The 22,110-nt window shown below is 40.5% G+C and overlaps 1 protein-coding gene across 5 annotated transcripts in view; it reads left to right on the forward strand.

Moving 5' to 3' along the window:
• Lclat1 (lysocardiolipin acyltransferase 1) overlaps positions 1–22,110 on the forward strand; it is a 132,600-nt gene that overhangs the window by 37,583 nt on the left and 72,907 nt on the right. For all 5 annotated transcript variants that reach the window (XM_042266774.2, XM_006990688.4, XM_006990689.3 and 2 more), the window contains exons 2-3: positions 8,817–8,985; positions 13,292–13,490. In XM_042266774.2, coding sequence (XP_042122708.1) covers positions 8,821–8,985; positions 13,292–13,490 — 364 coding nt within the window. In that variant the 5' untranslated portion in view covers positions 8,817–8,820. The remainder of the gene's footprint in view (positions 1–8,816; positions 8,986–13,291; positions 13,491–22,110) is intronic.

Below are 22,110 nucleotides of genomic sequence, written 5' to 3' on the forward strand. Positions count from 1 at the left end.
GTCGGTCTAGAACTCATGATCATCGCTCTTCGGCCACTCCAATGCCCTAGTTACAAGAGTGCCACAAGGCCTGGCTCAATGATGGCCTCGAGTTGCTTTTGTCAGGCTCAGGATCCTTGGTGGTGTCACTATAGTTTTAGGTGAGTGAGAAGATTTTTGTCATTCCTGCCTTAATGTATTTTGACATTGTTTCTAAATTTGAGTGTAAAATTTTATGTTGAGCTTAGGGTCTAGCAAACAATCGTTTGGCTAAGAGCTTGGGTTATTTGTGCTTTATCACTTGATATCTGCTTGTGCTTTGATAATGGGGTAAAATAGAAACCCACAGGCCTTGCTGAGAGTGGATCTTTGGCTCTGCTTCCTTTTAGTGTAAAGTACCAGTGGAAATGCCTTCCTTAGAAAACATTGTGGAAAACTTCGATCCCCTTTGACTCTCCCACTTGTGGGCCATCCCATATCACAGAGGAGACTGTCTGTTGCCCTGGAGGCCACCCTCGTGGACAGATTTCTGTGCATTTCATTTAATATTGTTTGGTTTTTGGAGACTAGCTTTTGATATTGTCCAGGCTAGCTATGAACTTGTGGACGCAAGTAATCCTCCTGCCCCAGCCTCAGAAGCGCTAGAACTGTATATAGGCCAATGCCTCTGTGTCTATTTGCGTTATCTATATTAGCCACAGGGCATCGGGAGCTTAGGAGAGGGAAGTTCACACCCCCAAAATGATATCAGAGTCTTTTTCTGTGAGCAGTGTATCCTGGAGCCAGGCGTGCTGGGATCATGCTTAGAATCTCAGCAGCTGGGATGGATCTCAAGTTTGAGGTTTCAAAAGAAATCCTCTTCAAGAGCTCTTGAGTGCAGTGTAGGAAGCATGCCAGCTCGTTCTTCCAGCGGCTGCATGGGGTCTGTAGCTCGGGATGCCGTGCCCTCATCTGGCCTGCCCCATCAGGGGACCCTGTCACTTCTCCTTTTCTCTGGGGTGTGACAGTGGACCATGCTTGTACACGCAGCTGAGGATTTCTCTAAGGTAAACACTGAGAGCTGTTTCATGATGCTAGACATATTCAGTGCCATACAGCTACTTAACCAGTTTGCCCTCTGAAGGGCTTGTTCCACTTTATACCCCTTCAACTGGGAAGGGAAGGACGCTGGCAGTTTCAGAACAGAGAAGGCAAAGCAGATACTCCTTCTCCTGACTGCATGTATCTGATTGGGCTGTTTATAAAGTGTCTAAATTATTACATGTAACATTTTGATAAATAGTGTGGAGAGGCACAAATAAAGCACATGTATCTCAAGGGCATAGTTCTGTGAAACTTCCGTTATTCCATTCCTAAGTGTAGCCAGCACCAAATCAAGGAACAGCATTTCGGGTGTCCTACCCCTCCCAAGACTGCTTAACTATTTTAGAATTTTCAGTAAAAAGAGTCATAATATGACATCTACTTTCTTCTTTCTGCATACTGACTTGTGAGTACATTTTAAGTAAAAGATTGCATCAGAAGTTAGAGAACTGAATATTTGTATGAAGTATTTACTTAGACTATGTAGGTAAGTCTCATGCAGACACATATAATTCTTCTCTGTCCGAACACTTTGGTAGAGAACGGAATAAGCACTTTCATTAGGACGCCACCCTTGCTGCTCTTTTCCAGTTCGAGGAACTGCCAGCGTGGACTTCCCTGAAAGCAGCTGTTAGAGCAGACTTGTTGACTGTGTCTGCTGGGGGTTGAAACTTCTCACTTTCTTCTAGGAGATGGAACCGAAGCTTGGCCCAATTTTGCTCCTTCATAGGCCTGTTGTGTTTATCAGAATGGGGAAATGTGGTTTGGTTTCTTGTAAGACCTTTCTGACTATGATGCCTGTTTACCTGTATGTTTTGTACCTGAGAAAAATCCTATTTTCTCCTGCTACTGTAGGAGGAAAGAATTGACATGGCTTGTCTCTTCCCTGTTATAATGTCTCTGTCTTTTTTTCCAAACAGTTAAAACGGTCCAGAGCAAATTCTGTTATTTTTGCAGCTTCTTCTGAGTACTCAGTTGATACAGAAACTATTTTCAGTTTTTGACTTATTTGTCAAAAGATGCCTTTGTCCTGATGCTCTGTGTATACTTTATCTTCAGAATATTTTGAATGGAATTTTTAAATAAGTTGTTTCCTGATACTATGCTTTAATAAAGACTCAATTGTATGACCAGGAAGTAAAGACGAATAACATTGGTGACATTAGATTTTAATTTATTTTAAACGAGTAGTCTGTTTCCTGAAAGAATTTAAAGTTGGGTATAATAAAAGACATGTGTGACAATGCCATTGAGAATAAAAATGAAGGACTGCAGAGAAGAAAGAGGTAATAACCATCAGCTTTGTTTCTAGAAAGATCTTTCTGTCCCTTGACATTGGAAAGGAAAACAAGTACTGCTCTCCTGGGGGATGAAGAGACATTCTAGTTTACTGGGCAAGGCAGATGTATTTATGTTACCAGGTTCTGGAAAAAAAATGATACGGGTCCTTGTTTTGTGCAGAGAAGCTTATATAAACAGTGGTCACAAGGAAAATGCAGATGTGTCCATGAGAATGGAGCTGTGCAAATTAGTATGCATACATCGATTTAAAAGAAATTAGTACTTTGTATGCTGAAATACTGAAGTATTTCACTGTTAGGAAACAGTAACTTAGTGATGGTTGTGTCCGGTGTAACGCTTGAACTGCCGTTTCTCACCTGTTCACACAAGGGGCATGTTGGAAATCTCAGTAAGTGGGCTAGGGTTGTTTACTCTTTATTTTCACTGCTCTTTGATCATTTCTCCAATGAAGACTTATTCTATATGCATGTATATGCAGTCGCTGAGATTTGTGCCCACATTTTCCTTTTATATATTTGTTTTTATCATGTGAGTCAAGATTTACATGTTTCTTGCTAGTTTAGAGAGATTATTAACTTCTCTGATATATTTGTCTCAGCTAACTCTTAAGAATTGTCTTTTTTGTAAAGTAATTAGGGGTTGTAACAAATATTCTTAACCATGGATTAATTAGTGTGTTCTTGAAATTATTATAATTAAAATATTTTAAATTGTAAAATGCATGTTTATTCATAAAAACTTAGACAGATGCAAAAGTAAATGAATTAAGGATTGACCTCTCCATGTTTCATTCAAGAGTGGGGAAGACCTATAAAATAAATATTTATGTTGTTGCTAATGTAACATGTATATGAAATATGTGAAAAATGGATATTGATAATCTAAAAACACGGTGAACATACAAGTTAGTCACAGTCCTTAAGAAATAGAACCTTACTAGTACCTTAGAAGCTTCCTATGTGCTTTGCCACAGCTGTTAGCCATTATATGAGTCATTTCCATTTTTTTCTTTAAAAATTTACTGCCTACCTTCGTATCTGTCTGTGTACCTACTCACCCACCCACCCACCTACTCACCCACTCACCCACCTACCTACCCACCTACCCACCCACCCACCTACCCACTACCCACCCACCCACCTTCCTACCTAGGTGTTCTTGTTTGTCTGCTTGTTTTGTTTTAATTGAGAGGTAAGCTAAGCATACTCTGCTACTGCTGTCATTAGCTGAAGACTCTGAGACTCTCAAAGGTGCTGGGGCAGCTGGGAATGATCATAAAACCAGTTTCTAGAGAGTTGATCAGATCCTCTTCTGGGGGAAGCAGTGGGCAAGTGTTGGGTGAGTTCTGGTAAACAGACTCAGCAGTCAGGGCCTCTGGTGGGACCCTTCGGGTGTCGGCTGTCCAATGGGAGTGAATGTGTGTTCGTTCTGCTTCTTAGTTCATGGTGACTGCCTTCCACCTCACAGGAGTGTGTCAGAAGAGATGCCCGAGACAGATAAAATATGAGTGTCATCTGATCTGGAAACCAGGTGTGGAAAGGACAGCAACGCTTGTATTATCCTGTGGTCAAGAAGCCAAGTTCAAACTAGAATTGGTGCCCGACTCACTTGGGCCTTCCATTTGGGGCTCAGAAAGATGTTTTGTTCAGCAGTGTAGAGCAGAGTCTTCCATTGTCTCTTAAGTTGTGTGTCTCTTGTCTCGGTCACCATCTACTGCAATAAGAAACTTCTCTGAGAGTTGAGGTGTACACTGACCTATAGGGATAAAGATAAGGATCTACAGGAGGTGCTTTCTTTTCTGACACATTGAATTTTAATCAAAATTAACAGGAGTGTAGTTCAGTGGTAGAGTGCTTATGTAGCATGTGAGAGGCCCTAGACTTGATCCTCACCACCTTAAAACAAAACAGTAAGATAACTTGCTTATCAAAAAGGATATAGGTAACAGGAATAGAGAGAAAGATTTACTGCATATATCCCAAAAAACAAAAGTATATACAAATCAACTGTCATTAGAAAATGGTAATCATGTAGTTTACAACCTGATTTTCACTAGCTCTGTGTTGTTCTACCCTAGAATCTGCTCTTTTCTCCTCAAAAGCCTGACCTGCGAGGCAGCAGGGGTCTCTTTGTTCTTGTTGGGTTGGTCAGGAGGAGTCTTTGAGGAGCTGAAGGGACAGGGGACTGGCATGAGGGTTTGTCTGCATTTCTAGTCAGTCTCTGTGGAGTGATCTTGGGTTTATTATGCCATGTCTTCCCATCAGACTTGTAAAAATTCACCTAATAATATTTGTAGAAATTGTACACACACACACACACACACACACACACACACACACACACACACACACACAATCAATCAATCAATCAGTACACATTTGAGGCTTTTGTTTGGATTGGATGGAAATGTTAAGTGTTTATTTTAGGACACATGGCATTGTCAGGCGATACAGGAAAGTCCTTTTATTTAATCCTCAGATGTACAAATCCACTGTAGCATAGTGCATACCCAGAAGAGAATGTGACGTAGACTAGAGTAAAGGTCCTTTGAGTGGGTGCTAGCCAGTTGGCTAGAGCCATTGTTACTAAAATGCCTTTTGTTATTTTTCATTTTTTAAAGTTAGTATACAAAGTAATGGTTTCAGTATGATGTTTTCATATCGTGAGTTGCTTTTGCAGACTTACTGTAGTATTTAAAATTCAACTTTGAATTTGAGCAAGATTACAGATTTCTTCCATGTGATAGATTTTTGGGTTGTATATACAATGTGAAGTCTGTGGACTTCATTTGCAGTGCTGGGGACTAGACCCACTACCTTGCAAATGTTCTGCCACTGAGCAGGGTCCGTGAAAGTCACTCAGGTGCTGGTACATTCACTGTAGCCAGGCAGGCCTTGAACCTGGATCTCCCTGGTTCTGTGAGTGGTAGCTGGGATGACACATCTGTGCTGGCAAGCAAGGCAAACCTTTAGATGATAAGTAGGTAAATACCATGAGCCCTGTATAAAGTATCTGATGAAGAAAAGGAAGCCTATATTCAGACTAGCAGAGGTCTTAGAGGGGATCTGCCCTAAGCCTCCTCATGTTACAGCTGAGGTGCCCAGGTAAGGAAGTGTGCTCATGATCAGTTGGTTGTCAAATGGTGTGGTTTGTGCCTGTCCTGCCTTGAAGACCTCTTTGGTAGTGGCATTTCTCAGTTCTGTAATTTTTGCCAGTATATCTTACGAGTTATCTATTGCAAAGTCCAAAGAATGCTCTTTTTTTTTGTTTTTTGTTTGTTTTTTGTTTTGTTTTGTTTTGAGACAGGGTTTCTCTGTGCAGCTTTGGAGCCTGTCCTGGAACTTGCTCTGTGTGGTCCAGGCTGGCCTCAAACTGACAGAGATCCATCCCCCGAATTCTGCTTCCCAAGTGCTGAGATTAAAGGCATGCGCCACCACCATCCAGCCAGAGAAGACTCTTAACAAAGCCAGGGTGTCCATGCTTGTGTCACTTCTGACACTTACCTCAAAAGATGAGGCCTAAGCCTTAGATTGTTTTCCACTCTGTGTGCCAAGATGGGGTGCTGTTTTTCCCCATCCTGACTTGGGAGCAGCTTTCTCCCTAGGGCCAGTGCTCTTAGGAGTTCTTGCATACCAACATTCTGAACCTTGTTGTTCTCTTCTACGTCAGCAGTTTCTAAGTCTCTACAGCTTGCTGTTTCTAATTTCTAAGAACCTGTATGTTGTTTTTCTGCCTGAATTCTCTCTGCTCCCTCCATCACTTCCTCCAGGAAGACGCCTTCTTCAGTACCTTAGTGAAGCCCCTGACCGATTGTTTCATGATAACTGCTATAACCGGAATCCCAGGTTAACCCGTATCGCTTGTGTGTGTGAACTAAAGGATATTAAGTGAAGAGAGGCTTAATGAGCCTTTCTCATTTAGCTCCTGTGAACCTCTAAAATTCAGAATATTTTAAAAAAAAGTATTAAAATTTGGTTTCCAATTATGTCTTTATAGTATAATTCTTTTAAAGTATGTGAGTTTAATTACAAAAATAATAGTCTTGAAAAATGTATAACACAGCAGATCCAGTATAGACACGGACACCAAAATCCCCAGAGCCAGTTCTCAGCTTTGCTATTTAGTAGCTGTTTAACCTTGAGCACATTAACCTTTTTGTGCCACAGAATCCTGATGTCTAGAACAGGGGTAATAAAAATGCCCACGCCATGAGATTATTGTGATTGTTCAAGTCTCTTCAAACCAAGTACATGAAACAATATCTGGCATATTAAAAAAGCTTAGAAAAACATTTTAGATCATTGTTACTGTAATAATTTGAAGTATAGGATTTCACGAGAACACAGCTTTTATTTCAGTCATTTTAAGAGTTTGTATTTGTGAAACAGAGTATCACTATGTAGCTCAGGCTGGCTTCACATTCACTCTGGAGCTTTACACTCCTGATCCCTGCCTCCCAAGGGCTAGATGACAGGCAGGATCACAGTTTACAGTACCCAGGCGAGCTGGGCATGTTGCTCAGTGGCAGAGCTCTACTAGGTATGCACGAAGTCTGGGTTCAGTGCTGAGCTCCACAGGAGGAAGGGAAGGAAACCAGTGGATGTGTTTCCACCATCCTGCACTGTGCAGTCAGGAAACAGCAGTTTGCTCATCTAGCAGGCTTCCCGGTGCTCTCCTTCAGTGCTCAGTCTCTTCGCCCTGACCTTTGCCAACCACTGATCTGTTTCCCCTCCTGTGGGTTGGCCTCGCCCAGAATGTCCCCTAAAAGAAATGTCTTTTGAGCCTGGCATCTTTCCTGTAGCACAGTGCATTTGAGAATAACTCAAGAGACCTGCTTTAGGCGTATATCTTCATTGACGAGTACTAATTCAGTATCTACTCACCCTTGACTGACAGGGTAGTTCTAGTTTTATGCAATTATGAGAAATGGTGCAATAAAGGATTGTGTAGAACCTTTTGTATGAAGATAATATTTATTTGTACTGGACAGCCAGTGGATTTACTAGTATAGATAGTGAGTATCAATGTAGTATTTTATAAAACTGCCAAGCTGTTTCCCAGAGTTCTGAATAATTTTGAGTTTCCACCAGCAATGAGTGTTAGTTCAGATTGCTGCACATCTGTGTCAGTTCTTGACATTGTCCTTTTTCTTCAATATTTAACTATTCCGAATAAGTATGCAGCTATTCGTAACCTAGTTGACCCCCAAATTAGGACTTGAATGAAGACAGAGAAAAAGGCTTTGAAATGCAGCCAGAGAGGAGCACCCAAGTTAGAAATGAGATCACCAGGAGGAGGGGAGGGCTTGTGCTTTGCATGCAAGAGGCCCTGGGTTCCATTCCTAGATTTGTGAGACCTTTTGGTAATGGTCTGGGTAATGGTAATGGTAGGGACCATGGCTGGCACACAGTAGGGATTGCTTTATGTTTATTGTTTCATATAAATAAATATTAAAGAATTTTAGCTTAGATTGGAGCTATAGAATCCCATTGCAGTCATGTGATAGATCTCTTTATATAAGTTTGTCTTTATTTAAGTACACGATTAAAGGTTGATGTTGGTCTAATTCTCAGCTGAATGGCAGGAGGGAGGTGGCATGAAGCATCGGAAGGTGATCTAGGCAGGACTGGATGCTTTGTGTTGAATTAGGAAAGCCCTTTTAGTCTCCATGCGGCTCAGATTCATTGCTATACAGTGGAAAGATTTCATCTGATGATAGCTAGGCCATTTAATTATATGTTTTTCCTTAGAATCACATCAAATCAGCAGTTGGTAAGGAAGAAGCATGCAGGAGTTTTTGATGAGGCTACTGTCCGAGTGGATAACAGTGGAAAATGTTTCCAGGCATTTGTTTTAAAATATCCATGTTAGGTTTTGGTTTCAAGTCCCCTTAAGGTAATACTCCGGCAGATGTCTGGATAAAGTCAGCTGACTTACCCAGCAAGGTCGTAAAGAGGCAGTCTAAGACCAGTTGCCCAGAGATGGGATTTTCGGGTGCCTGTGAAGAGTGACCCCTTCCAGATTCCTTTCTCTAGCTTTAGTGTGCCCTGCTGAGACACTGTTGCATTTAGGTGTGCTCCCCTTGGAAGCTCTTGTGCACATCTTCCTGCCTTATTTTGGCTTCTAGGTAGAAAACAATCTTGGAGTAGTAACCCAGGAAAGAAAAAGATCCCTCCTATGTAAATGCCAGCTGAGTCTTAAAAAGGCGTCTTACACACCAGAGAGCATGTGTTTCTGGAGGGCAGACATTTATGTACTCTTTTGAGAGGATCAGTTTCTAGCATACTGGCAACTTGTTAGGCTTGTAGAGCAGGGACTTCAGTCTTCTCTAGCCTTCCTCAGAGTTGTTCAGTAGCCTCATTAAAGATTATTGTATGTATAATTTTGATGGAATTGGAACAGCTAAATGCATAGTAATAAAACATAATCTTTGTTTTTGTTTTATGTTTCAGAATCATGGTGTCATGGAAGGGGATTTATTTTATACTCTTCCTGTTTGCGGGAAGCTTTTTTGGAAGTATTTTTATGCTGGGTCCCATTATTCCTTTGATGTTTATAAGCCTGTCATGGTATCGCTGGATCAGCAGCCGCCTTGTGGCTACGTGGCTCACGCTTCCTGTGGTAAGTTCCATACAGGGAAGGGTCTGTGTGCTTGTATTGGGGGGCCCATCTCTTGTACTTTTTTAGCCCCAAAGATTTGGTTTTCAGGGAGACAGAAGTCCCTGGTGTTCTATAGTAGTCATATCTGACTTTAAAAAGAAGTGGGAAATAGGAAAAATAGAAATACAAACATTCATACCCTTAAAGCAAACCCTTATTAAAAAAAAAAAAAACTTGTAGAAAATTAAGAGCTTCTTTCTAAATTCTTCATGAATTTTCTTTTATATTTTATATAATGTAAGGTATAATTTTTATCTAGAAAAATATGTAAATTTTAAAGAGCTTCTTTCTAAATTCTTTATGAATTTTCTTTTATAGTTTATATAAGGTATACTTTTTATCTAGAAAAATAGGGTAAATTTTAAAGACTGAAGAATGTTTCCATCAGTGAATTTTATTCTCCGTTCCCATGTTGTGTTTTACAAAGCAGTGACACATATGAAGATTCCCCCAGTGACACATGGGGAAGAGGAAAGAATGTCAAATTATATTGCATGAAAAAAATTTTTTTTTTTTTTTTTTTTAAAGATTTATTTATTATGTATACAGTGTTCTGCCTGCAGGCTAGAAGAGGGCACTAGATCTCATTACAGATGGCTGTGAGCCACCATGTGGTTGCTGGGAATTGAACTCAGGTCCTCTGGAAGAACAGCCAGTGCTCTTAACCATTGAGCCATCTCTCCAGGCCGCATGAAAAAATTTTAAGTAAAAATATGAATAAGAAACATCTTTTTAAACTTCTGACAGCGATGTGATTGATTCACTTCTTTCCAGTAATGACAAAAATTAGGAACATAAACATCAAGGAAAGGTGATTTCCATCTGCAGATGGAGTTACTAGCAGGAGTAAGATAAAAGTCCATCCAGTGTTCAGTAGAGTCTTGGGGATCATGGCACTATAACTGCTCTGAGCACATCTCCTTCCGACCTTGAGCTGATGACTGTTGGTGTCCAGTCCAGGTTCCCCCTCCTCTGGGACTGTGCATCAGTGGGTACTGTGCCCTTGTCTTCCCCTTGGATGGCCCCTTGGGGACTCTTCTGGTCCTTCTTTCTCCTAGCAACAGCTATTCCTCTTTTCTCCTCAGGTTTCAAGGTGTACCAGTCTGTTTTGATAGAGAGATGATGAGTTTAGTACCTGACAAAGAAAACAAGAAGGGAACTGTTCTCCCCCCCCCCCCCCCCTTTCATTGAGCTGCTTATTTCCCATCAGGCAGCAGGCAGACTGCCTGCCCACAGGATGGAAGTGTCATGCAGTTGCTGTGGATCCTTCAGATGAAGGTTGACTCAGTAGTTACTGAAATGGCGCTTGGGGTAGGACAGATACTTCTTAAAAGTTTCCTGATAATTGACTGTTAAACCATTTACGGTATACTTTCCTTATTTAAAAGTGAGTCCTATGGTGAGTGATTTTTAAACTTTCACTCATTCATCACTTGCTAAAAGCTATTCTTCCCTTTTTAAAGTTGCTTGTGTTCTAAGATTTCTGTACAGATGTGTCTGTTTTATGAACCTCCTCACTTCTGACCTCCTTTCTCCACTCACACTTAAAGTGGTCTGTTCTGCAGGCCCAAGGAGAAGGCTCCCAGTGGCCTGGGACACAAGTAACCATGGTGTGCTTGTGTATTTAGCTCAAGTACAAAAAGAATTAGAAGGCTCTGTTAAAAAGAGAAACAGTGTAAGAATCTAGATGCGATAATAGTAATACCAGTTGACCACTTACGTGACCCCATAAAGTGCTTAAGGAGGATGGCTTTGTTTCCGGGGCCGCCATTGTTAGCGTTTTTACAGAGAAGGAAGTGGAAACTTTTAGGGATTCAGTCACTTGCCAGTCACTTGCTGTACCAGGTGCTTTTCTCATTCTGTGATGAAATACTCTGATAAAAACCACTTAAGGGAGAAAGGACCCTGACATCTTCAATATCCTGGGTCTCTGTAGACACTTAGGCTTCACCTTCAGAGCCTTAGACGTGTCCTCTCAGCAGTTCCTTACAGAGAGTCTGCCCCTGCACACATTCAGCTGCTCTCGGAAGGGGACTCCAGACTTCTTCAAGCTTGGATCTCTCATGCCTGCAAAGCTAGTAACTTGGCAGTGTGGTCACATTCTTCTATTAGCGTGAGCTATAGCCTGGTCCCCTCGAAGCACAGCTGTCGGCTTCCGTGGGCTGACACTGGGGAGCACTTTCCCAGACAGGTGCTTTCTGTCATTAGGAACACCTTCAGCTACATTTCCAGTCAGGATCTCTCTTTTCAAGTAAGTTTTCATCTTCACAAATTGGAACCCTTATTGGGTAGTCTTTCTCTTCAGGGACATTTCCTGTTGTCCCAGCGCAGAGCCACGTGGTTATTCTTTGCTGTAAAGTTTACACACACACACACACACACACACACACACACACACACACACACACACACACACCCGCCCCCAACAAACTCTCTTTTTGTCTTTTTGTTTGTTTTGTTTTTAGAGACGGGGTTTCCCTGTGCAGTCCTGGCTGTTCTGGAACTATCTCTGTAGACCAGGCTGGCCTCAAACTCAAAGAGATCCTCCTGTCTCTACCTTCTGAGGGGAGTGCCACCACTGCCCAGCTCTTTTTCTCTTTTTAACTATATACCTGGGTAAATAGAGTAAAAAGTAGCCATGCCACAGAGTAAATGGTCTCTTGTCTTCAAATTTCTTCTGCTAAACAAATTAGTCCATTATCTTTAAATTCCCCTTCACTAACGTTCTGAGGACACAGGCAGAATGGAGCCAGGTTCTTGATGTAATGATGAACAGGACAGATAAGGGTATCCACCTTGTGGAGGTGACAGCCCTTTAACCTAAAATATCCTCAATTGTAAGTTTACACACCTAGTCTTTTCTACTTTTCACTTGAATGAAAAACTTCTTTCCTTTCTTATGGAATAGAAGTAGATTGTTACTATTATTGTATCACAGAAACAGGGATCCACTTACCTGTGCCTCACAAGTACTGGGATTAAAGGCATGTGCCACCATGCCCAGCCCATAAAGCTTTTAATTTTCAAATAGAAAAAACATCGAAAAGTTAATAAACACAAACCCACATGTTAATGAATAATATGTGTGTGTGTGTGTGTATGTTACGTTTGTGCTCCATGCTCCCTTAGATACCCAGAGCTCTTTGCTGTCCATGTTGAATGACTTTAGGGTGTTAGCGAGGTTTGATCGTCTTAGCTTTTAACCTCTCCGTCAACCCTTTCTTGATTAGTTATCAATTAAAGTAGGATGTTACATACAGTAGCTTGAAATTGAGACTCAAGTTGGGAATGTCATGCACCCTTTTGTCTTGGCTTCTTGGGAGACTGTGGTAGAGGAGCTGGAAGGCAGATTCTGGACAATCTAAACAAGGAAAATGAAAAGGAGGAGGTGCTAGCTCACTTCTTACGAACTCTAGATGTAATACACTTCTGAATATTTAGTCTAGATTATAGCCATAGGCCTTAGAAATGTTAGTTTAACAAACTCAGCAAGCATTGGAGCATTCACATGTGCCAGACACTTGCCGTAGGTGGTAGGCTGAAAGATTGTAGTAGACACAGTTATTTTAGTCTTTATGTATTCTTTTTCAGTAACAAAAGATCATCTTACAGAAAAAAATGAAGTTTAGTTTCTTCAGTTCTATAGTGGTATATTTTTTATTATTCTTTTGAGAAAAATTATGTAATAATCTTTATATCCTTAAAAGTACTAGTAGAATCTTATTTTGTCTTTCTTTTAACTTAATAATATATAATTGAAGATTTGAAATGTAGTTCATGGTTTTCTATTATGAAACCTCCAGAAATTAAAATTCGTGGAAGAATGTATATGGTACTTCATTCTCTCATACTTGATCAACACCTCCCCACATTTATAACAGAAGCAAGAATGTGGAAAACTTTGTTTTATATGTTAGAAATCATGGGATATAACATGATAAAATTTATCTATGGAAAATTGCAGTAATTTAAAAAAATAATTAAATCATTTAGTTTGGATTCAGATTTGCTTTTCCAAAGACAATTTTTTTCATTTATTTAGTTTTTAAGTGTCATCTTTTTTTTGTATTATAAAAGCAATATAGCATAATCATGACAAGGTTAGCAAGAATGAAAAAGATCCTTAACTCTTAAATATTGTTTTCATTTCTTTTGACTATTATAAATATCTAATAAATTTATAAACATGATTAAGAATAATCTCACCTCTGGCTTCTTAACCTGGAGATCCTAAGTTGCTCTGTGTATGCATTTCTCATTTTGGTAGGCGTTGTTGGAGACCATGTTTGGTGTAAAAGTGGTTATCACAGGGGATGCGTTTGTACCTGGAGAAAGGAGCGTCATCATCATGAACCATCGGACAAGAGTAGACTGGATGTTCCTGTGGAATTGTCTAATGAGATACAGCTACCTCAGATTGGAGAAAATTTGCCTCAAATCCAGTCTCAAAAGTGTTCCTGGATTTGGTACGTTATCCATACATTATTTTAAGTGATTAACTCATTTTTGTATATAATGTGCCTGCTCTAAGACTAAAATGAGGTAAGTTTAACTGTATATTATTCTCAGCTTTTCTCATGAAGCTAAAAATATTTCCATTTTCTTTTTATCTTAATGGCTTTGTTATGGTGATTTTATCTTAATCACTGTGTTAAAACTATTTTGACTCTAGAGGAGAAAATAAACTACCATCAAGGAAGTAGATCATTTCTTAGGACTACCACATTGAAGGATATGAATCTAATAAATTGGTTACTTTCTTGTAAAACTTCATTCACAAATTAAAGTGACACAAACGCATTCTCAGGCAGTCAGGAGTCCAAAATTAGCCACTCTGTCCTTAGCCTGCCTGCTTCTAGACCAGTCCCACGGAGGTTCTCCTACAGTGGCAGGCTTGATCCCAGCATCCTCTCTATTCTTCTCACTTGTCAGAGCCGTGTCCTGTATTACTTGGTTGTTAGTTTGAGTCTGATCTTTTTGTTGGATTTTCTTGGTTTGTTTTTATGAGACAACCTCAGGCTGGCCTCGAACTTGAGTCCTCTCGCCTCAGCCTCGTAGGTGCTAGGACTGCAGTGCACCACCAGGCTAGTTGAGGCTTTTGACAATGGACTTCTTTCTTGAAGGCAAGACCACATGCTTTCTGCTTCTTTCACTTTTGGAAAATATTTTATTAGCATATCATTATGACATTTTTATACATGCACATATTTTTTTTGACCAGGTTCACTCCATTTCCTTATTTTGTCTCACCCCACTCATTAATCCTTTTCCATTTTCTGAGTTGGCCACCTCGTACTTTGGTGTCTCTATTTTGATGTGACCGAATATAAAACTTGTCTATAGGAGCACAGGTGAGAGCTTGCTCACAGAGTGTAGCTACCTTTCCAGTGCCTGTACCACTGGACAGCCCGTTCCTCCACCTACTATAGGTGCATAGAAATCCTCATGGGGTTGAGGTCCCACAAGGTTCGCCCTTTCCACCACAGGCCCAGTCTTCCCCGGGTAATCAGTCGTAGCTGCTGTTAGTACAGTAGTCATGCCATTCCAGAAGGCCGTGGTCCACACTGCTCAGTCCCTTCTTGTTGCTCTTATATTTTTTCTGCTCCTTCCATTGTATTTCCAGAGCCTTGGAGAGATAATATAGATGTCTCATTTATAACTGGAGATTTGAGAGACATTACCAATTAGGAGTTCCTGCAATCCACCATAGCTCCCTGGAAAAAGAAGCTTCTCTGAGTAGCACTGACAGCTGCATGAATGTAGTTAAATTAGAAGACACTTTGAAGGCACATCATACCCATTTAGTAATACAACAGCAGTAGATTTCTCACCAGAGCCTATGACCTCCCAGCCACGGGCTTTTGACAAGTTTACCATATCAGATGCCCATTCCTTCCTGTGAATTGGCCATCACATCCAATCAGAAAAGCAGTTGGTAATCTCCATAAATGATTTTCCACTATTGCACTAGTTGGCACATCTTACCTGGCCAGTTGATATTGTTGTGCGCTCTCTCTCTCTCTCTCTCTCTCTCTCTCTCTCTCTCTCTCTCTCTCTCTCTCTCTCTCTCTCTCTCTCTCTCTCTCTCTCTCTCTCAAAGACTGTTGACAATTCTCCCCTAGCAATCTCTGTGGCACCCTGCAGTGTTAGGGAAGCTAGCAAGCAGGGAGGTCGCATTAGCCCATTTCCAGCTTCATTTCTCTGTGTCCTGTGATCAATGTATGTGGCATTTTTCAGCAATCGGGTCTTGCTCTGAATATGGAGAAGAACCAGTTGAATGGCATTTGCCTGTATTGTTTGGGGCTTTAGGGCCCTCACTGCCCGACTGAAGATCTCATAGAGTATTCCTTGCACTGGGATTTGTGTTTATAATAACATGTGGCTTCTGGGAGCTGATTTATCCACCCACACAGGGCATTTTCATTTCAAACACTTAAAGGAAAATGTTTAGATTAGCTTATGGAGTATCACAAGTCCTCCTCCTCTTTTCCAGACCTCATTAGTGTTGGTTGACCCTTCCTCCCCACCTCCTCTTCCCCGCTCTTCCTTCCTCCCACCCACTTAAATCTTTCTCCCTCCTGCTGTTTCTACCCCTGCTTTTACATCATATGTGGTCCGCTGCACAACTAGCTCTTTTAAAGAATCTGTAGTTTCCTTACTTCTTCATAAATGCACATATACATAAAATAAAAGCTGACTTTGCTTCTGTGACCCTAAGTTAGCACACATAATGCATTATTTCCCTCCTCCATCCATTTTCACGCTGTTTCGTAATTTCAGTTTTCTTTGTGGCTGCATAGAGTTCTGTGGTATGTATGACCACACTTTCTCTGCCCATTCATCACTTGAGGGCTGTTTCCATCTCCTTGCTCTTGTAAATAAAGCAGCAGTGAACATGGATGTGCAAGGCTCTAGGTGGGATATGGAGTCCTGTAGACATGGCCTCGGTCTTTGGAAGGCCTGTTTTGAGGTTTTGTGGAAACCTCCACACCGACTTGTCCAGTGACTGCCCCAGACTGCATTCCCACAGATGCTGACTGAGGTTCCCCCTCTCTCTCCATCCTCCCTCCCCAGCGCTGTTGTCCCGTCTCCTTGGTGACAAACATTCGTGCTGGAGTGAGACGGACCCCCACAGTAGTTTTAGTTTTCATTTATTTGATGGGTAAGGATATTGAACACATTTTCAAATGTTTGTTAGCCATTTGTATTTCTGTTTTTCAGAACTGTGTGTTCAACTTCTTAGCTCATTAAAAAAATGAATTATCTGCTTTCTCGTTTTGTTAATAAGGCCCTTTGTGTGTTTTGTACATTCTCCCCACAAGATGAAGAGCTCATGAGGATTTCTTCACTCCCTCAACTGTGTCCTTGTGACAGAGAACTTTTTCATTTCATGATTGTGTCACTTATTTTGTGAGGGGCTGGAGTCCTGTTGAGAAAGTGCTTACCTGTGCTGTACCTTTGAGTGTTTTCTCTGCTTTCCCTCTAACAGTTTCCGAGTTCTGGCTCTGACGTTGAGGTTTTTCCATTTGGAGCTCATGTTTGTGCAGGTGAAGATAAAGATCTTGGTTCATTCTTCTATTTGTAGATGTACAGATTGCCCAGCAGCGTTTGTTGAAGAGGCTGTCTGTTCTCCAGTGTGTATTTGTCAAACTTAAGTGGCTGTAGCTGTGTGGGCTCATCTCTGGGTCCTCTGTTCTATCCCACTGACGTCCATGTCTGTCTCTGTACCAGTGCCGTGCTGCTTTTATTACTATGGCTCAGTAGTATAGCTTAAAGTCAGAGGTTCCCCTCTGTATCATTGTTTTTGCTCAGGATTGCTTTGGGTATCAAGTATTTCATCTTCCATATTAATTTAAAGACCCACTCCCATTATTTCTATGAAAAATAGTGCAGGAATGTAGATGGAGAGTACATTTAATCTGTAGACTGCTTTCGGCAAGACAGCTGTTTTTACAATATTAATTATTCTGATCCATGAACATGGGGAGGCTTTTCAGTCTGCTAGTGTTTTCTTCAGTATTTTATACTTTAGATTTAGAGGTTTGTTTGTTTGTTTTTTCATTTCCTTAGTTAGCTTTAGTCCAAGATGTTTTAATTTTTTTTGAGTTCATTGTGAATGGGGTTATTTCTTTTTTAGTATGTTTGTCATTGGTACATTACAAACGCTATTGATTTTTATATGTTGATATCATATCCTGTCACTGCTGAGAGTGTTTATGAGCTCTGTTTTCTGGTGGAATTTTTAGAGGCTCTTACATATAGAATTAATATCTACAAATAGGGATGTCTCAACTTTCTTAGTTGGAAGAGTGTTTTTAGCAATTTTTTACAATTGGGATATTTTAAATTAGTTTCAGTCATATTTGTTGTAGATATGTAGAACAGAAGCAGAAAAAAACCCTAACACTATAAAATGAATCAAATACTATGATGCAGGCATTTGAATAAAACCCTATTAATGAGTAATACAAAGAATGATAGTTGACAGGAAAATAAGATCAAATGTGAGAATCCACTGAATTAAAGAAGAACATAGAGTAAAAAGAAAATCAGGAAGCATAGTAACAAGGAATTTCATAGTGCTTTACAAGGAAGGCAAAGAGAACCAAAATTAGGAAACAGTGGCGCCAGGGGATGCGATGGAGTAGAGGGTTGTTACAGGTGCTCTCACACCTGCATCAGCCTGAGCACCTTCATAGATTGATCTGAAATTGGAAATGCTCAGAAGTCTGAGTTTTTAAATACTAACATGATACTGCAAGCCAAACATTCTATCCCTGACCTCATGTGGCTTTCGGGATGCACAAAATTAATAAAACTCTTGTTTAAAATCATTCAGGCTCTGATTATAATGTTTATATGAGAGTAAAGTGAATTTTGTAATTAGACTTGGTTTGAATTATGTGTATGAAAATACGTTTTAAAAATACAGAAAATAAACCATCTGTGGCACCAAGCATTTAGGACAAAGCACACTCAACTAATACTTGAAGTCATTCCAGGAAAAAACAAACCAGTGTGACTTTAAACATTTTAAAGGTAATACTTAAACGATAACTGAAGATGTAATAGACGAGCTGGCGGGACTTAACAGCTTGTATCATCATCCACCAGAGATGTGTTCCCCAGAAGACATGGTGAAGCCGGGCGGTGGTGGCGCACACCTTTAATCCCAACACTCGGGAAGCAGAGCCAGGCGGATTTCTGTGAGTTTGAAGCCAGCCTGGTCTACAGAGCGAGATCCAGGAAAGGCACAAAGCTTCACAGAGAAACCCTGTCTCGAAGAAAAAAAAAAAAAAAAAAAAAGACATGGTGAAAATTCTGAACTACCTTAAGTCCCTGGCAATAGTTCCAAGAGTCCCCCAGCAAATGCAGAAACCTTCTCATCCCAAGGCTTTCTTTCCATTCCCTGCCTTCTCAAAGACCCCACTCCAGACCAGGACAGCCAAGAACAAAAGGTCCCGCACATTCTCACACCTCAAACCCCTGTTCCTGTGGAACTTGGGTTACAGTGTCCACCATGCCCCGCTGACAAGTCTGAATTCATAACTTAAATGTAGACCAGCCAAGCCTGTTAAAACAGTATATAGGACATGAAAAGACTCGGCTGCGGGTGTTGGGGAACAGAAAGGCCAACCACAAAACAAGTTGTGGTGAGGTACACACACACAGGAGGGCATGGCAGCTAGGAAGTGACATCCTGGGCTCTGAGCCAGCCTTGGGGCCAGATTTCTTTTATGTGGGAGACTTAAGCCTAGCTTGTTTAGGTCTAGACTGGTAGCTGGCTCTCCTGTTACTGACAGCCATAAACGTTGTGGATAATGTGCTTCCCACCATTTCTGCATGCTGTGAAATGCTCATTGGTGGGTTAACTGCTTGGCATGAGTTAAGGGTTTTATAAAAACTGAGTGGAAGTTGACAGGTTTCCTTGGTCCAGAGAAATGGCTTTAGGGTTTACCCAGTCGAGCCCTCACTGAACTTACTGCGGTCTGATATAGATATATGGGATATAGAGATGATAAGATAAAAGGGTAGATTAATGAACCTTACCTCGGGTATCGTGTCGTGTGTGCTGCAGCTGGTCCCTCGGTCAGGTGTGCGTCACTGCAGGTGGGGCATGGGAAAGCAACAAGCGTAGTTTGCATCCTTAGGTCGGCTGAAAATCCAAGAATTCCTTCCTCGAATTTGTAATTGCGTTCTAAAATGATCTGTAAGGTGTGCTTTTGTTAGTCATTTTAGGAGAGCAGTAAAGGAATTATCAGGGTGAACTTTAAGGCTGTTAGTTTGCTTTGTATTTATTGGTGAGGCATAAACAATGCAATGACCAACTTTTCAATAATAGTAAAAAGACACAAAGATGGACTCTGTACCTGACAGTTGTTTGTTAGCCTGAGTTTCAATGGATTATTTGACCAATGGTTTTCATGATCTCTTTTCTTGTGACTAAGTATGTAAACTGTGATTGCATTTTTGGTGCTGTGATGATTAGCTGTTTATTATAAGCATGTGGCGTTTTTAAAGTTTCGCGCTGCCATCGTCTTTATTTCTTGTAGTAAATCTTATAGAAAATAGTTTCCTTATGTTTAAAGTCAGGTATTTCAACTGGGTGGTGGTGGCACATGCCTTTAATCCTAGCAGTGGGAGGCAGAGGCAGGAGGATCTCTGAGTTCCAGGCCAGCCTGCTCTACAGAGTGAGTTCCACAGGGCAGCCAGGGCTACACAGAGAAACCCTGTCTCAAAAAGACCAAAAATCAATCAAATAAAAACCCCACAAAACGTTGAGGCTGGAGAGATGACTCAGTGGTTAAGAGCACTGGCTGCTCTTCCAGAGGACCAGGTTCAATTCTCATCACCCAGCATGGCAGTTCACACTGTCTGTAACCCCAGTTCTAGGGGATCTGATGCCCACACACAGACAAAACACCAGTGCACATAAAATTAAATAAATTTTAAAAATCTTTTAAAAAATGTTGTTACTTGATAACTCTCTAACTATTGAAATCAATTAATATAGCTCCTATGACTTCTAGTAAAATATTTAGACTTTGATAGTAGATGGAACATGGTCATTACTTATATATTTTTAATCAAGCAGAAATTTTCATCAGCAAGTAAATGTTCTGAAAAAAGCACTTTTATGTGGAATAATTTTAGATTTATTGGAAATAGAAAGGTAGTAAAGGATGTCCCCATTTACCCAGTCTCCCATGCTGTTCGTTTTTTTTTCATAGCAATAGTTCATTCAAATGAAAGGTTAGATTGGCACTGTAGAAGTAATAAATAGTCAACAAGCCTGTTTTTCATGTCATTTTTCTGTCCTCGCATCCCTCTGAGGAACCACTTTTCTTTTAGTCATTTTTGCTCCACTTCTATTGCTGCCTGGGGGACCAGCCTCCAGCAGCGCAGGGCTCAAAGGGAATCCACAGAGTCTGCGCTTACTGTGACTTTTCTATCTGAGTGGGTAAAGGGAAAAGACCTTCACACACTCTTTTGACGGTTTCCTTCAGACCTTTTCTTTATTCTTCTTTTGCATTCTCTATTCTTTATTTTCCTGGTGATTTCCTTCTCTCATTCTTGATGTTTGCCATCTAATTCCTTCTAACTCTCTTGTTCTTGATGTTTTCCTTCTAACTCATTTTAACTCTATCTTTATTCTTTCCCTTACAGCCTATATACCCCAGCAAAATCTTTCAGCCAATATAAAAATTACAATGTGGCTACATTCTGTTTTTCAAGTGAATGATTACAGTAAATACAAGTGAAAAACAGCATGTTTTCCATATCCTTTACATGATTAAACATTTTACGTATTACAGGTGAAAAACAAATTATTCTAAGAACCCATGTACATTCATTCCCAAGCAACTTGTTATAGGTTAACAATGTGTAAGTAAGCAAGATATTCTTTTACTGGGAGGCTGCGTTTTGCAGTTACAAAGAAAGGACCAGTCACTTTATTACTTATCTTGAAAGGTAATCTTTTAAAGAATCTTAAAGGAGTCACAAATCTAAATTTTTATGTATGAAAAAGAATCAGTCAGCTCTACTTAAAATCTTTGAGGCGCACACCCACTCATCAATAGTTTCTTATATCAGGAGATCGAGGGCAGACATGGGTACAAGGAATTAATTGTCACCTTTGATCAACAACCAGTCCTAGCAAGAAAGGCATGTCAGCTAATGATAATTGGGCTGCTTTGTTCTTGTTCCCTGACCTTAACGAGTTCCTCACTCAGGTATGTGCCTTTCTAAAACTTTTGATTGTCTTCTTGGGTTTTTCACCTCAAAGCTATTTAACAAAAACATCTTAGTCTAACCTTAAGTTATTTTCAAATCTTTGATTCAGCTATGATGCACTTTGAAACCTGTGAACACATCTCCCAACATTAAGATTAAAAGAATTTCAACTAGCTGGGCTACTGGGACTCAATTGTTTTTCTTAATCATTAACCTAAGCCACAGTCTATACAGCTCCTCAATAGAAACTCATGTGTTCAGGCTGTGTGACACTTCCTTGTTTGTATTTTTATCATCAAAACTCTATTTAAACTAACTATTATTACCAATTACATCTTAGGAAGAAATCAACTTCATCATAATCCACAGGTAAAAATGCCTAATAGAACAAGATGTTTCCTTGAGATAAACACACTACATTACAGGCAGTGGGGATCTCCCTACACCTATTCACACCATACTAGAGAGCAGAGCAAGATGTCAGCAGCAAACATGTAAAGGCACAGCAGAAGCAAAAGACATTCTGGAGATTCACCCGTCAGTGATCGCCTCCTGGTGGCTGACACCTGCACTTCAGTTGACGCCTGCTGCTCCTCTGACATGGCTGCTGCTGGCACACATGTCATTATGCACTCGCTTTACGTGGTGCTTCTGGGTCGGATCTTCTTCATTTTAAGTTGAGTTTTTTCATGTTTCTACGTTAGATGGTGGTCAAGCATCTGGGGGATAAATACCACAGAGGTGAAGTGCCAGTCTCCTCTCAGAGAGGTTCATGATGGCAAGTGCTCTGTCATTGGTGACACTTACCTTAATCACTTGAGTGATGTGGTGTGGTGTCAGCCAGGTTTC

Source organism: Peromyscus maniculatus, chromosome 22, assembly GCF_049852395.1.
Source record: "Peromyscus maniculatus bairdii isolate BWxNUB_F1_BW_parent chromosome 22, HU_Pman_BW_mat_3.1, whole genome shotgun sequence".
Lineage (NCBI taxonomy): Eukaryota > Metazoa > Chordata > Mammalia > Rodentia > Cricetidae > Peromyscus > Peromyscus maniculatus.